General features: G+C 53.8%; 1 protein-coding gene across 4 annotated transcripts in view; it reads right to left on the bottom strand.

Moving 5' to 3' along the window:
• The window catches only part of OGDH (oxoglutarate dehydrogenase), a 41,516-nt gene extending 36,323 nt beyond the window's left edge, over positions 1–5,193 (bottom strand). For all 4 annotated transcript variants that reach the window (XM_056113438.1, XM_056113440.1, XM_056113437.1 and 1 more), the window contains exon 1: positions 4,944–5,193. In XM_056113438.1, the coding sequence (XP_055969413.1) occupies positions 4,944–5,165 (222 nt within the window). In that variant the 5' untranslated portion in view covers positions 5,166–5,193. The remainder of the gene's footprint in view (positions 1–4,943) is intronic.
• Positions 5,194–16,833: the final 11,640 nt, after the last annotated feature.

Here is a 16,833-nt window from a genome sequence, read left to right as displayed (position 1 = left end):
AGGCCGGCCAGGCTCTGTGGACAGAGGTCAGCAGGCCTGAGCAGCGGAGGAAGTTCTGGGCATCAGGACTCAGAAGACTCCAGCATGACAGGACAGAGGGCCCCTTGGAGGAGGGAGAGCAAAGGCCACTTGCACAATGCCAAGTCTGGGTCCCTGGGGTCCCCCCTGGCAGCTAGGCAGTGTCACCCAAGCACAGCAAGAAGGGCACCGGCCTTGCACAGGCCGACCCGGGTTTAAACTTTCACACCCCACAGGGGACCCAAGCCCATCAGGAGTGATCCCTGAGCACTGCAGAGTGTGGCCCCAAAAACAAAAATTTAAAGAGGGGGGGAAAAAAAACCAGCCCCAAAACCCTCCAGTTGCACCTGTCCCCAAACACGTCAACAGCAAGAAGACTGAGAGACAGATGACCTTAAAGTCCTGCAGATGCTGTTCGACAGAGATAACAGATCTCCTCATAGAATCCTTGACACATCACGAAGCATCATGCCCGAGGCCCTGAATCCAGGCCCTGGCACCACCAACAGGTGCCGCCACATCCAGGATTGGGCAAACCCGGGTGGGAAGAACACAGGCGGGGAAGGCAGGGATGCTTTGTCTGGACTGTGCTGGGCAGCGATACATCCCCCGCAGACCCGGGAAGCAGAATCAACAACCCTCGGTTCCCTTTCTGAGGCAAGAATGGGATGTCAGAAAGATCCATTGACATCTTCAGATCTAATGTTCTTAATTCTACGACAATTCATTTTATTTATTTGGGGGGAGGGGGGAACACCACTCGGTGGTGCTCAGAGCTTACTCTTGGCTCTGTACTCAAGGATCACTCCTAGAGGTCTGGGGGACCCTATGGGGTGTTGAGAATGAAAGTCGGATCAGCCACGTCAAGGCAAATACTTTCTCCACTTCACTATCTCTCTAGTCCCTAAATTGTTTTAGAGAAAACAAACGAAACATTTCAATAATGCCAACTGTTTCTACGGACTGGAGAGGCAGCAGGGGGCCAGGGCGCCAGCTTGCAGAGTGCCGTGGTCCAATTCCTAGTACTGTACGCCCCCCACCCCCGCCCCCCAGCACCACCAGCAACAATCCCCAGGCACCCCACCAGGGAGCAGCCCCTGGACACCCCTGGGCTGACCCCCAAGGGAACAAACAATCTGGATCAAGACAACCACCTGGGCAAGTCTTACTGAAAGGAAAAGTTTGGGTTTCTTTGGGGGTGGGGTGGGAGGATGGGGTGAAGCTGGGGCCACATCCAGCGATGCTCAGGGGTCACTCCTGGCTGGACACCCAGGAATCACTCTTGGTGGTGCTTGAGGGACCATATGGGATGCCAGGGATGGAACCCGGGCTGGCCGGGTACAGGCAAATACCCTCCCTGCTGTACTCTGGCTCAGCCCCATGAGTGGGAAAGTTCTTTTTCCAGGTTCTTCACCCACTGCTCCCACAGATGACAGGGCACTCACCCAGCCTTGCAGAGGGCGGAGGGTGCAGGGCCAGGGGGAGGCCCCAGCAGGGTGGGACTGTCTGGCAGTAGTGTGACAGTTTGGTGCCTGGGCCCATGGGACGGGCTCCAGGGCCACCCCAGGTATACTGTGGGGCAAAAGGCACAAACGGATAGACAGATGGACACGCAGTCTGGGGCCGCAGAACGAGGCCTCCCCTGGCAGCAGGGGCTCTGCCGCTGGCCTCCCTACTCTCAGGCACTTCCCCGCCTCTCTCCACAGGGTCTCATCTGTCAGACTGGAAACCGCAGCTCCAGCCCCTCTGCCACGCACTGGGTGCTGGGTCCCTGGTTCCTGTAGCACTGTCCTCCCGTTGTTCATTGATTTGCTCGAGCAGGCACCAGTAACGTCTCACAACAAATCATGGGACTTGTTGTTACTGTTTTTGGCATATCGAATACATCATGGGTAGCTTGCCAGGCTTTGCCATGCGGGTAAGATACTCTCAGTAGCTTGCTGGGCTCTCAGAGAGGGGAGGAGGAATCAAACCTGGGTTGGAAAACCCCCTACCCGCTGTGCTATCGCTCCAGCCCTGGTTCCACATGGCAAAAAGTGCTTTTGAGGGGCCTAAATAATAATACTGCAGGCAGGGTTAGTAATACTTGCCTTGCACATGGCTGACCTGGGCATCTCATAGTGTCTCCCAAGCCTGCTCGGAATGATCCCTGAGCACAGAGCCAGGAGTAAGACCTGAGCACCGTCAGGTGTGGCCCAAGAACCAAACAACAGCAAAAGCGAAAGACAGGCAGACAGAAAAACCCTGGCAGAATGAGGTTCGGAGGCCTTTTGGGCCGAACAAGTGGACGTGCCTACTGGCCAGCATGCCCCATCCAGCCAGGCCCTGCCCCACACCGCCCTTCCATCGAAGTATCCGGGAGCCTCTGCCACATCCTCTACAGCCAACGGCAACTTGCAGGGGAGTGCTCTCCCAAGCCCCAAACAACTGTAGCAAGTCTAAGGGTAGGGTGGGGTGTGTGTGTGTGTGTGTGTGTGTGTGTGTGTTTTCTTGTGGGTGGCGAGCATCAGAACTGTGTGGAAGTGCAGGACAGTATCTGGCGGCACAGAGATTCAAAAGCCTGCGAAGTGTCAGAACAGGCTTGAGTCACAGTTGTTCCCCTGGTTCCCATCTCTCTCCCGGCACTGCAGAGGGCCCTGGGACTTTGACCCCACTGCCCACCGAGGATGGGCAGTACCCAGAAACCCATGGGCAAGAAGCTACAGCAGCAGATGATGACCTCAAGATCTCTGGAGATAAAGGAACTCCTACCATCCCAATAAGACACCTGGCAAGCAGGTGGGGACATCAGTCCAGCAGCAATGCTGACCACGGGGCACAGAGAAGCTTCTCATGCCCCACGGCCATCCCAACACAAACCCCAGGAATATCTGTGTAGTCTCCCCGAAAGACAAGAGGCTGCCCACTGACATCAAGGCCATCCTGTTATCACCCAGAGCCAGCCTGGACACCCCGATGGGCCCACAGCCAAGCCTGGAGCTCTACAGCCTTTATGAAGCTCGGACCAGAGCTGGACGCAACAGGGTCCCGTCAAGAGTCCTGGCCCCGTGGCCACAGTGTCTGCCCTGGTCCGCCCTCATGGTCTCCCCTTCACTGTTGCTTCTCTCCTGAGCCCCTGGGCAGTGATTCTGTTTCTGAAGCCGTGTGTTATTCTCACTCGTTTCTGTTTTTAGAACTCAGTCTCTCACTGAACCCTTGTGATGAACACACACGTGGGTTTTTAAAAAAAGAAAGTGTGGGGGCAGAGAGACAGCACAGCAGGGAAGGCCTCTCTGCCTTGCTGGCAGCCGACTCAGGTTTGATCCCCAGAACCCCGTTTGGTCCCCTGAGCACCACCAGGAGTGATCCCTGAGTACAGATCCAGAAGTAACCCCTCAGCACTGCCAAATGCAGCCTCCAAACAAAACAAAACGAAAAAGGAGGGTGTGTGTGTGTGTGTGTGTGTGTGTGTGTGTGTGTGTGTGTGTAGAAGTGAAGGGTGGAAACCCACAGCAGGAATGCAGCCTCCAAACAAAACAAAAAAGGAGAGGGGTGTGTGTGTGTGTAGAAGTGAAGGCTGGAAACCCACAGCAGGAAAGAACTGAGATTTGCTGGCAGAGAAGCAAAAGGATGAGCTTTCCCTACGTGCAGGTTGGGTTCACCATCCAACATCGGTGCCCTCGGAGTGGAGGCTGGCAGTGGGGTAGCTGTGTGGTGCAGGTAGAAGACTGAGGGAAAGACCTGCTCAGCGGCTCTGCCAGGGTCTTCAATGTTCCCAAAAAACACTCTCCAGTGGAAAAACCACTCTGCCAGCTCACAGGCTAGCGGGGGGGTCACTCCCAGGGTGTTTCTCAGTGAAAGCAGAGTCAAGGGCCCACCTGCTGCTCAGGGAGGAGCCTGATGGCCCTCCTCATCCAGGCCCAGGCTCAGAGTCGGCAGCCGTCAGAGCCACATGGGCCCCCGGAGACCGGAAGCATCTACCTTTTGGTGAGGAGACTTAGGAGTAAGGAGAGAGCTCACGGGGCTGGATGGAGCGCGCGCCTTGCAGGCAGGAGGGCTAGGGAATCCCCTGGACACTGCTATAAGCACCCCAACGCATAGCCGGGAAATGGCCACAAACTAAGAAACAAAAAGCAAGTAAGGAGGAGGCCAATCAACCATAACGAGACCCAGACTCCACCCAGCCAATCCTCCCAACCTGAGGACCCCACACCATCTTCTTCAAATCACCCGCAGCACCGTGAGCGGGTACTGCCTGCACTGGGCCTGCTGCCTGGGCTGAGAACCAGGCAGGGACTGTCAAGACCCCACATCCGTCCACCAGCAACACGGCCACCGTGAAGGAGTCGACCAGAAGGGAGCAGACGGGAGGGATCTTCTGAGAAGAAAGTGACCCTCATGGACGGACAGCAGGGAGCCCCGAAGAACTACTTTCACACGTAGGGGGTCCAGCTCAGGCTCGGTGATCTCGGGCTTCTGGCATTCCAATCTGGGGCGCTGGTTGGAAGGTGAAGGTCCTTGGGCAGTGGTAAGGCGGTCCTGGAGGGCTGCTCCTGCACTGCGTCCTTTCCTCGGCAATTCCCGCTGGAGCAGGGGTGAGACCCGGGCCCGTGAGAGCACATCCTCACATCCAGTCTTCCGGTTGGAGCAGGGATGAGACCCAGGCCCGTGAGAGCACGTCCTCACATAGGATGTCTTCATGTCTTTGCAGTGCAGGAAGCCAGGCCGTGAGTGTTGCATCAGATGGATGGGGGTGAGGGGAGTCCCTCCAGGCAGGTGGCTCCTACCGGGTTTGGCCGCTGGGCTGGGCTGGGGCTGGCGAGCTGCTGCCTGCCCGCTGGCCTGAGGGGGAACCTCAGGACACATGCACTTACCTGGGAGACAAGCCCACACCCGGGCCGGAGCCCTACTCGCAGCCCAGCCCGGCACGGCCCGGCCCACCTTACCTTGTGTACACTCTTGGGGTTTTCCAACCAGGCATAGTACATTTCCTCCACATAGTTGGAGCTAGTCCCACTGAGAAATGGCTCTGCAGCCACGGGGGCTGAGAAGCAGCGGGCCTGCCACAACGTCCTGGCCGCTGACGGTCTGTTCTGGGACAATGTCTTAACAGTCTGGGAGGCTGTCAAGGGCCTCAGCTTCGTAGCACAAGTCCTTAAGTGAAACATTCTGAGTTCCCGCCGCCGTCTCTCTCGGCTGTCAGTGCGAAAGGGGGAAAAGAGAAAAGAAAGTCAGGTTAGGAAGCAGCCTCTCAGCAAGACCCAGCTTGACACTCGAAGACCAAGAGGGGTGGAGGCTGACGGTGCTGACGCTTCGGCACCTTCCCTGGGGCTGCGTGGGCACAGCGCCGCCCAGGCACGTCAGCCCCACGCGGCAGACCCCGTCTGAGCGCGGCACTCCACATGCATGTATGAACACAAGCACACACTGACACAGCTCACCTGAGACGCCGTGCTCGCAGACAAGCAGAGGGCAGAGGGTTGGGAGCAGACCCTTTGCACCAGTGGCTGTGGCCCAAACTCTCTCCCCGAAAAAAAGGCAACAAGGAACTAAGGTCAGTTTGAACCAAGACTGAGAAAGGTATTTTATTAGGCAGAGGTCTGCGGGCGTGGAAGGCGGTAGGCTGGCAGCAGGAGAGGCTTGGAAGCCAAAGCAGGGGAATGGGCCAGTGCACTGAGATGAGAGGATGAGTCTTGTACCTGGTCCGTTTCAACAGCTACACCCTCTACGGAAATCAACATTTTGTCGGGGCTGGAGTGATAGCACAGTGGGTAAGGGATTTGCCTTGCATGCAATGAACCCAGGTTGGATTCCCAGCATCCCATATGGTTCCCCGAGCACTGCCAGGAGTAACTCCTGAGTGCAGAGCCAGGAGTAAGCCCTATGCATCATCGGGTGTGACCCAAAAAGAAAAAAAAATTGTCAAAGAAGCTGATGTTTAGCTCAGAAGAGTCGACGGTTCCCAGAGCCCTAAATGGCTACCCAGGACTTCTGCAATGCTGAAATGACACAGGGGCTCAGAGCATCTGCCCTGCACCACACGCCAACGGCCAGCTGCACCGTGGCCAGGTGTGTGCCAGCACCCTAAGAGGGCAGAGACCTGGGTGCCGGAACTGGGGTCCCAACACTGCAGCCAGGGAGTGTAGCCCTGTTCAAGCACCCCCGCGAGCACCATGATGGTGAGCACCAGGGCTGAGCATGTAAGCACCTCACACACAGCTGCGACCCCTCATGAGCCTAAAGCAGGAGGCTGGGAGGCAGGAGGGCATCAACCCGAAAATGCTTTATTTCTTTCTTTTTGGGTCACACCTGGTGATGCACAGGGGTTACTCCTGGCTCATGCACTCAGGAATGACTCCTGGCGGTGCTCAGGGGACCATATGGGATGTTGGGAATCGAACCCGGGTCAGTCGTGTGCAAGGCAAATGCCCTACCCTCTGTACTATCATTCCAGCCCCTATTTTTTTTTTTCTTTTCCGAAAATGCTTTAGAATGACAGTAAAAAGGGAACCGGGGACAGAGCACAGGCACCGCCTGGAGAAGGACAGTCACCCCACGTGGCCAAGCCAGGCAGTGCTGCCCGGGCTCCTGTCCTGGCAGGATCCTGCCTTCCCAAGGGCACCTTCAGGCCCCAGCACAGGGGTGCGGAGTGGTGAGGGGGAGCCTGGGTGCCAGGGGCAGGTCCAGGTGGCCGCGTGCTGGCCTGACCCCACTGCTGGCGAATGTTCCTCCCAGCCATGTTCTGGGAGTAAGTTGGGCTCACCCCGGCAGGGCCAGCCAGACCTGGGCAAATGTGGACTCAGACCGTGTGGTGAAGGTGCCCGAGAGAAGGCCGCGGCCTCTTGCAGCTCAGACAACCCGAATGCAGCCTGCTCTGTGGCCAGCCCGGCAGGCCAGCAGGAGACGAGAGCAGGGCAGGGTCACACGAACAGACTCTGCTCCTTGAAACTCAAAAGACGAATATCACAGCCAATCAGCCCTCACGGCTTTTTACCTCAAAGTGAAACAACTGGGGCCAGAGTGCCAGCATAGTGGAGAGGGTGCTTGCCTTGCACACAGCTGAACCGGGTTCGATTGCTGGCACCCTTATGGTCCCCCCTGAGCACAGAACCAGGAGTAACCCGAGCACTGCCAAATGTGCACCCCACCCCCGACCCCCACACGCAAGAAGTAAAACAAGTTGAGCTGGAGAGAGTATAGGGATTAAAGACACTTGCCCTGCAGTGGTCGGCCCAGGGTCAATCCTGGGCATCACATATTGTTCCTAAGTCCTGCCCGGAGTGAGCCCTGAGCCCAGCGGATATGGCCCTCCCCCAATCACGCTAGTATTATTCAGGGTCAAAGGCAAATGCTTATATTTCTTCCCAATTTCATTATTATCTAGGCAGCGCCAAGCACTCAGTGACCTGAGTCAAGTTTTTCTCCGTGAATGAAGTTGGACAGTGGCTACTGAAGTCCCCGCAAGGCCGCTTGGGGCCTCGGCTCCGCCCCAACCTGACACCGCTCACCTTCCCACCGGCAGAGGACCGCACTGGTCAGTGCCGGCCAGCACCAATGAAGTAATTTTTTCCACTCCCCAACGGAAGATGAGATAATCAGTCACAAGACAGTTTTCCATTCCCCGAGGGTATGTTACCTAAGCCGGAAATAATTCTCTTTTCTCTGATCTTGCCTTTTTCTAGCTACAAAAACCTCTCATTTCATGCAGCTTTTCAAGAGCACTGTGCTACTGCCTTCTTCATGAGTCAATGAAGCCCACTGGATGTCCGGGGCTAATGGATGGTGTCTCCCCCCCAGCCCAACACTGCTGGGCGTGGCCCAAAATCTTAACAAGAAAAAAGTTGCTGAAGATATAAAATGAACCAAGTTGGACTTTGCTGTTGAATAGGCACTGGCAGCACTCCACAAGCTACAGACCCGTGACTCCCTGGGAGCTCCTGAGAGGCCCCCGTTCTCCTGGAACAGTGCTCAGCGGTTTGCCTTGAAGAGGATGCTCTGGAAAAGTTGCTCCTGCCACACACGACTTGGAGTTCTGGTCTCCCCTCTGGTGGCCGGGCCAGACGCACTCTGTCCACAAGCTGATGGCCCCACAGAGTCAACGTGCGATGTCCAGTCCAGACAGCTCGTCTCTCCACTCACACTGCCCATTTTCAGGCCAGTACGGCAGGGCTCAGGGTGCACAAGGCCATGGTTTGACTCCCCAGAGTCTTGTCAGGGGCAACCCTTTGACCCAAGACAGAGCACTGAGTCCGTGCCCCCTGGGGGGCTCCCAGGTCCCGAGCACTCCCCACCACCACTGCACTCTGAGGGCGCTGCAGGGATGGGAACAGACTCTTCCAGAGAAGGGGCATCTACGGTTGATACGTGTGTGGCAAGATGATCGACAGGAAATATAAAGTGGCGCGGCCGAGAGGAAGCGGTGCCCTGACGCCGCACAGGGACGGGCCTGTGAGAAATGCTCGTGAACCGGACAGGGCAGTGAGCTGAGTCCCTTCAGCGTGGCCGTGAAGGGTCTGCGAGCACAGCAAGGAGAGAGGCAGGAGCAGTCCGAGAAGGAAAGCGCTCCCGACGGGATTCCCCTCTGGTCGGCGCTGCTGGCCCCGGCCCGCGTCTGTGTAGACGGCCACGCTCAGTTCAAGCACACTCTGTTATTCTGGGGGAAGGCCCAGCCTGTGGTACTCAGGGATGACGCTGATGGTGCTGGGGTCCTACCTGGGCCTGCGTGCAGGGTGAGCACTGTGACCCCGGCCTCTCTCTCATTTCATTTGGATGTTAAAGAGCTACCATACCATACACTATTCGTTCTCTTCTGGGCTCTCCAAGGCCTGGGGCCACTCCCAGCAACACTGCATCAACCACACCTGAGGTCCAATGCTTGGTCCCAGCTAAAGACGCTGCTGGGTTCCAGGTCACTCATGTGGTACTGGGGACAGCACGTGCCCTCGGCCCTCCATAACCCTAAATATCAAGTGTTTGGGGCAGGAGAGCTTAACCAACTGGGATACCTACTTGACGCGCTAGACGCTGCAGGAAGTGACCCCAAATATAGAGCCAGGAGCAGCACAACCAGGTGCCCCCCCCCATTGCTCATTTAATTACTATTTTGATAAAGAACATAAACAAGGTCTAGATAGTACAGTGGGTAGGGCGCTTGCTTTGCACGTGTACTACCCAGGCTCAATCCCTGACATCCCATATAGTTTACCAAGTCGCCAGGAGTGATTCCTGATCACTGCCAGGTGTGATACCCCCACACCCCACCCCCAAAGAAACGCAGTGGGGGAGGATTAGGGGGAGCTACCTAAGAAATATGGGGGCCAGAAAAGCAGTCCAGTGGGTAGAGCACTTGCCTTCCACCTGCTGCTGACCCGGTCTGATCCGACACACCACATCCTGTTTCCCTGAGCACTTATAAGAGTAAGCCCTGAGCACTGCTGGATGTGGTCCAAAGGAGGAGAGAGTGGCTGTCCCTTTAAAGCACATGGTCTCTCTACTAAGAACAGCCTTCCTGTCCCAAGTACCTGAGCTGCACTGGGCATGGTGGGGACACAGTGGGCAAGGGAGGAGCAGCCAATCGAGATCTCTCAGGTCTGATCCCGTTTCCTCTGGCTGCTCTTAACCCAACTCTGATCCCCTACAGCGGTAGGTTGTGTTGGGCTTTTTTTGGGGGGGCACACCCTCAGTGCTTAGGGGATTATATGTGGTATCAGAGACTGAACCCAGGCCAGCTGTGTGTAGGACAAGGGCTCCACCACTGTGTTATCATGGCGATTATTTTTTTTAAGTCAACAGTTACATATGACTCAGCAATTCTACACAGGAACTTAACCAAGGAAAACACATGTCCCATGTTCACACAGAAAACTTGGACCCCCAAGTTGACAGCATTTCCATACAAAGTCAAAAAATGGAAGCAACTCTAACCGTCCGTTCACTAGAGAAGAGATAGTCACACAGAGCAGATTATCAGGCAGAACAGAAATGGCAAACAGGAGAAATCGAAACCGAGTGACAGATGAAATACCAGTGTAGATTTCATCTCTAGGAACAGTCAGAAGTGACAAATGGGGCTGGGGCGATGGTACAGCAGGGAGGGCACTTGTCTTGCACATGGCCAACACGGGTTTGATCTCCGACACTCCACATGGCTCCCCATGAAGTGCCAGGGGTGATTCCTGAGCACCACTGGGTATGGCTCAAAAACTGGAAAAACAAAACAAAACAAAAACAACAAAAAGGGTAACCAGGGGGCTGAAGCAATAGCACAGCGGGTAGGGCATTCGCCTTGCGCACAGCTGACCTGGGTTCGATTCCCAGCATCCCATATGGCCCATTATTGAGTCACCACTAATTTTGGGGGCAATGTAGCGATAAAAAAATAAAAAAAGCACATACCATTAAAAAAAAAGAGTAAACCATCCTCAAGGTCGAGACTGGGCTGAGACAAGAGGACGACAGAAAAATGCTCCACAGCTGAGCCCGTGGTGGCTGAACAAACTTCTGACCCACCTTCAAGTATTCAAGTGCACGGCTGGAGAAGCCGGAGACCAGTACGGCTGACCTTCCTGCAGCTGCGGTCCCAGCACCACCAGATGTGGCCCCTGAGCACTGCAGGGGTGCCCTGCCCCCCATAAAAGGGGTGAACTGATTGATAATAGTCAATTTCTCTCAAAACTGCTTAAAACATGTGTAAGTGGAGAAACAGTACAGGGTCTAAGACATGGGTCTTGCATGCAGATGAACAGAATTCTAAACCCAGCACCCCGTAGGTTCCCACGCCCCACCAGGCGTGATCCCTGAGTGCACAGCAAGGAAAAAGCCCTGAGGACAGTCCCATGCAGCAGCCCCTATGCCCCCTAATGCCACTAACGCATTACAGTCAAGATGCAACTATTCACACATCTCCAAGAAAATAAATAAGCTCTGAAACAAGTAACACACACACACCAAGTGTTCTTTAGGGCCGGGAGACCTGCCTGAGGGGGCCTGTGTGCTCAGCTCCACTGGGAGATCCTTGCAGTAACACTGATGACCCTTGGGGGCATCTCCGTAGTGACACTGACTGACCCACTGGGGACATCTCTGCAGTGAGGAGGAACCTGGCCCAGCCTACTCTTGCCACGCAGGTGTCATCAGAGGCCCCTGAGGAAGTGACCAAGAGTGGACGCTGCTGAGGCAGGGCCAGCGCGTGGGTGCGCTACTGGAAGCATGACTCATCTTACAAATATCACTGGCTTCAGACTCCCCAGGGCACCTGGGCAGTCAAGGCTTGCTGCACAGCCGTGCCTGCAGTTCCTTAGCCCACAGAGGACCCCCACACAGCACAGTAGCGACTCTCCTCACCGGGGCACACCTGCAGAGACCCATCTCTGCCGACGGTGAGGACGCAGCCTAACGGCAGCGTATTCAGTCCTGACTCGATGGGCAGACAAACAGCGGCTTCTTCCAGGGCCCTGCGGGCACTACCTGGCCAGTCAGCAACCATGGTCACATGGGGGGTGGGGTGGAGGGGAAAGACTGCTGCCCGCCCCAGCATTTCTGTCACATAATACAAACATGAAAGCACTCTGTGTGCCCTGAACGTATCTTCTATGGCAAAAGATTCATACCTTAGGGGCCTGGGGCAATAGCACAGCGGGTAGGGTGTTTGCTTTGCATGTGGCCAACCCAGGTTCAATTCCCAGCATCCTGTAAGGTCTCCTGAGTACCGCCTGAGGTAATTCCTGAGTGCAGAGCCAGGAGTAATCCCTGAGCATCACCGGGTGTGACCCAAAAAGGAAAGCACTGTAGCATTGTCCTCCCGTTGTTCATCGATTTGCTTGAGCGGGCCCAGTAACGTCTCCATCTTGAGACTTGTTGTTACTGTGTTTGGCATACTGAATACATCACAGGTAGCTTGCCAGGCTTTGCCATGCGGGCGAGATACTCTCGGTAGCTTGCAGGGCTCTTCGAAAAGGGCAGAGGAATTGAACCCGGCTCAGTCGGGCTGGCTGCACGCAAGGCAAACACCCTACCCAAAAAGGAGAAAAAAAAATCATACCTTACCCAGAAAAAAAATCACGGACATACATTCTGGCACCATCCCTAAGTGGCAGTGCTCAGGGCCGGCTCAGCTCTGGGAGAAAATGCAGTCCTGGCCCCCACAGCTAAAGGCCAGGCAAGTCCGTGGTTTGCACAGATCAATCTTTCGGGACCCTAAGTAAGAACTGTGAGATGTGTTTGAGTTATTGGTTAGACCTTTCTCGAGAAAGATCATTTGTCAATATATTTTTTAAAGTTTTTTTTTTTTTTTGGCCACACCTAGCAATGGTCAGGGGTTACTCCTGGGTCCTGCACTCAGCAATTACCCCTGGAGGGGCTTGGGGGACCATATGGGATGATAGAGATCAAACCCACTGTACTATTGCTCTGGCCACAATATTAAAACAATTTAAGAGCACATACAGACCTTCTGAATCTGGAGGTGGGGGAGTCTCCCACGCAAGGCTCAGAGGGTCTGGGAGCTCCCCACAGGAGACTCTCCGCCAACAGGCCAGGGGCGTGCTGGGGTCTCAGACAGGGGCGGGGCAACGGGGGGGGGTGCAAGACCTTGTGGCCCCACCACTTCTGTTTAAAAGTGGCCAGAAGCAGGAAGTGGGGATTTGCTGATTTTTTTTTTTTTTTTGCAGAGCCCACCCAGGAACCAGGGCCTCACACCTGCGAGGCAAATGCTCTAGTGCTGGGCTCCATCCCAGCCCTAGCAACTGCACATTTAAAACAAAGACTCAGAAAGGATTAAGGAAGACAAGAGTGGGAAGGGGCTTCCGGGCCAGTAGAAAGACACAACACCAAGTCCTCTCAGCTCGGTGTCGAGAACCGACTCTCCAGGGTGCTCAGGGACAGACCCAGGGCGTCCTGCATGCAAAGCATGTGTGTTGGCCTGGGAAGCTGACCCTGACCCCACAGGTTTTCTGTTTTATTTGGGGATGAGGGAAGAGTTGGGGCCACACTTGGCTGTGCTCTGGGATCACTCCTGGCCGTGTTCTTAGGGATCTATCCTGGGTCAGCCACATGCAAGGCAAGTGCCCTAACCACCTATCTCCCCAGCCTCACCCACTGTACTTTCTTCTCCAGCCCCATCTTTTTGTTTATTCAATCCTAGACCAGGTTCTGGAAAATCTGGCCACTGAGAAAAGCAGAACCAAAAGCATGCAACAAAAAACCTAGATCCTGGACAGAGGACCAGGAAAGGGCAGCCTCGCAGAAGACTTGGAAAATAAGCAGCCGGCAGCAGCCAGCAACAGAGAACTGTGGCCCTGCCCTGCCCAGCCGGACTGGTGCAGTGTCGGGGATTCTGAACCTCCATCCTCTACAGCCAACAAGCAGCCCAGCCTGGGAACAGTGAGGCCACTAGGGGAGCTTGGCTCTCACAGCCACACCCAGCAGGAAGTGGCAGGGTGGGAAGCAGGAGCCCTGCCCAAGACTCCTGACAGTGCTGGGAGATGTGAATAAAGGAGCCCGAGAGGTCCAGGGAATAACCCCTGAGCACCGCCGGGTGTGGCCCAAAAACCAAAAGGAAAAACATGTTAATACAGTTCCAGCATCTTAGCAGGCTGGATGGAGTCCCCTGCCCCCTCTACCCCCAACACCCTGCTGGGCGTAGTCCCTGACCACACACACACACACACAACCAGTCTAACGCTGAAAATGCTCAGGATACAATCACTGCACCAAAAACCCAAAACGTTCTAACCACAACCAAAAAAGGAAAATCTGTATGCCAACCCCAAGATGACACAGATACTAAAGAAGAGGCTAACGGGGAAGAAAGAGAACTGGAGGGAAAAAAAGAAACAAAGAAATGACTAAAGGGAATCCCTTTAAAAAGAAAGAAAATGGTTGAATTAAAAAGAATACTGCAAGATCATGAAAAAAGAGAACTGGATTAACAATATGAGGCAGGAAGAATTTCCTTTTCAAGTCTTCAAAATCACAGTGAAGCAAAAATCTCGTGTAATACAGCTTTAAGGATACGTAAAGGGCTTTCACCTGTACAGACCACACCTGGTGATACACAGATGCTCCCCTCTACAAACCACACCTGGTGGCACACAGATGCGCCTCTGTACAAGCCACACCTGGTGGCACACAGCTGCTACTCCTGACGGTGCTCAGGGTCCATTAAGCCTCCCACGTGCAAATTCCAACTCCTGCATTGTGTCTTGGCCCACGCAGGGGAGCAGGGAGGAGCAAAGGATGTCAACTAAGCACTAGTTTCTCTACTTCATTCGGACTGAAAAATGATGGCACCAGTACACTGTGACTTTAAATGCACAGAATGTTAACACCTACGCAACCACTAGAAAAGTTTGAGCAATACATCCCAACACACTACACATGAAAGTAAAAAATGGACGACATAAGACAGCACAGAGGTGAAGATGATAGCCCAGCATGTGACCATCTGGGTATGATGTCCAGGAGACGGCACAGGAGGCCAGTCTGCAGGAGGCCCAGCACTGAACAGTCCCAGAGCACCCCACAGAGCAACCCCAAGCACTGAACGGGTGACTGTCTTTGATCACTGCCAGGTGTGGCTCAAAAAACCAACCCCACAAACACGAGGGGATGGGGAGGGAAAAAAAAGACAAAAGCAGAGAAACAAAGAATGAAAAGGCAGGTTCCGGCCCTAGAGTATCAGACACTGAACGTAAACAATCAAATGTGCGCACCAAACGCAAGACTGGCACGGAACCAGACAGGACTCAGCATAGTCTACAAGAAACTCACTTCAGAAGCAACACTACAGCAGCTTAGCCACTGACCTGGGTTCACGCCCCGGCACCCAGTATGGTTCCCTGCATCCCTCCAGGAGTGATTCCCTGAGCAGAGCCAGGAGTAAGCGCTAAGCTCTGCGGGGTGTGGCCCAAAACAAACCAGGAAAAATAAAGGAGGGAGCAGGCAGAGAGGTCCCCTGAGCACAGTGTCCGGAGTAAGTTGGCTGTGGCTACAAACAAGGTCTTCTCCCTGACAATTTTTACACATACTTCATGAATACAGACATAACTAAGCAATATAGAGATAGAATTACCACCACGACTTGAGGGATTTATTACAGGGACTCAAGGTTGACAATTCAAAACTGTGTCATTTGCCACAGTAACTGGCTGTATCACTGTCTTCCCGTTGTTCATCGATTTGCTCAAGCAGGCCCAGTAACTTCTCCATTGGCTAGAGAAGAAAAAAAAAAATCCCAGGACCATATCTACTAAATGCAGATATGGAATGGAACACAATTCTGATCCCATTCCTCTCAGACAACAGAGATGACGGGGACTAAGGCGCCCATCTGCATGCAGTCACCCCTGGTCTGCGCCCCTGACCTCAGGGGCCACTCGTAAGACCATAGCCAGGCCTAGGTCCCGAGTAGACACTGGGTGTGATCCCAACTCCCGTCCCAAGCTCTGAGCGGGAGAGAAGTGCTCCCGGATGGGAGTGCATGTGACAAGTAGCCGCAAAGGCTTGGAGGGGAGAGACCAGATGCTTACTCCTGCGGGAATATTGGGGGTTATTCCTGGCCCTGTACTTGGGGCTCACTCCAAGAGTAACCCCTGAACATTGCTGGGTGTGACCAAAAAAGCAAAAAAAAAAAAAAAAAAAACCACCAAAAATCAAAAACCAAATCAGGGAGCAAGAAGGGCAGGGTCGTGGCTAGCTGAGGCTAGGTTCCAACATTTAAAAGATAAAACAAAAGACAAATTAGTTGCTGTTACTTATGGAGGGGGATGCAGCCAGTTCCATCCCCACTACTGCAAAAAGAATAAAAATAAAATAAGTGAACCTGGGAGTGGATGCAAAGACACCCAGGATACTGCTATCACTAGCCACAGGGGAACTGCAGCCAGTGGCATTTCTACCAAAAGGGCAGAAAAGAAATGAAAAAACACATATTACCAACAAACAAACAACCCAACAACAAACAAGCCCCTAAACCACCCCTATTTGTAGATGAAATATAACCTATGTCGAAAATTTAAAGAGATCAACAAAATATTCACGTCATTACTCAGTGAATTCAGTATGGTCACAGGATTTAAGAGAAACTTACAATTATGTAATCAATCAAAACTCCACTGAAAGTTCTTTTGGTTGTTCTAAAATTCACATCGAAATAGCAAGTAAAAGCAACTTAACTATTTTGAGAGGCCAGAGAAATAGTCCAGGGCGCTAGGCTTCTGCAGAGCTGATCTCTTAAATCCCAGGCACTGCCCGGAGCAACTCCAGTGCTCACAGCTTGGAGTTATTTTCACTCTGCAGAAGACCATTAAGAAGAAAGGGGGTGGAGGCCTAAAGCAACAGAACAGGGGGGAGGGCAAATTTGGCTCCCTTTTGCAATTCCATGCAGCTGACCTGGGTTTGATCCTCAGCACCCTAAATGGCCACCACTGAGCCCTACCAGGAGTAATCCTAGAGTGCAGAACCAGGAGTAAGTCCTGAGCACTGCTGGGTGTGCCCCCCCAAAAAAAACCCCAAAGGGCTCAGTAATACTTCCCATTCAGAAGGAGGGGTATGTATCGCTGGGAACACCCCCATAGTAGAGCTGGGATAATCCCTGAGCACTGTTGGGTGTAGTCCAAATGCACACACAGACAAGTAAGAGAGAGATAATGTAGGGGTGAAGGCACTTACTGTGCACACAGCTGACCCCAGTTCAATCCTGGGTATTGCATACAAAAGTCAGATCTGAGCAGTGAGTGCCAGAGTAATGCCTCAGCACAAAGCCAAGTGTGGCCCAAAGGCCACCCCCAAAAGCTACACCAGATCCAAAGATCCAAGCACAAAAATTTGTAAGTCTAT

This window comes from Sorex fumeus, unplaced genomic scaffold (genome assembly GCF_029834395.1).
Source record: "Sorex fumeus unplaced genomic scaffold, SorFum_2.1 ptg000020l, whole genome shotgun sequence".
Taxonomy (NCBI): Eukaryota; Metazoa; Chordata; class Mammalia; order Eulipotyphla; family Soricidae; genus Sorex; species Sorex fumeus.
Note: the sequence above shows the minus strand (reverse complement) of the source record. Positions and strands in the feature narration are given on the sequence as shown.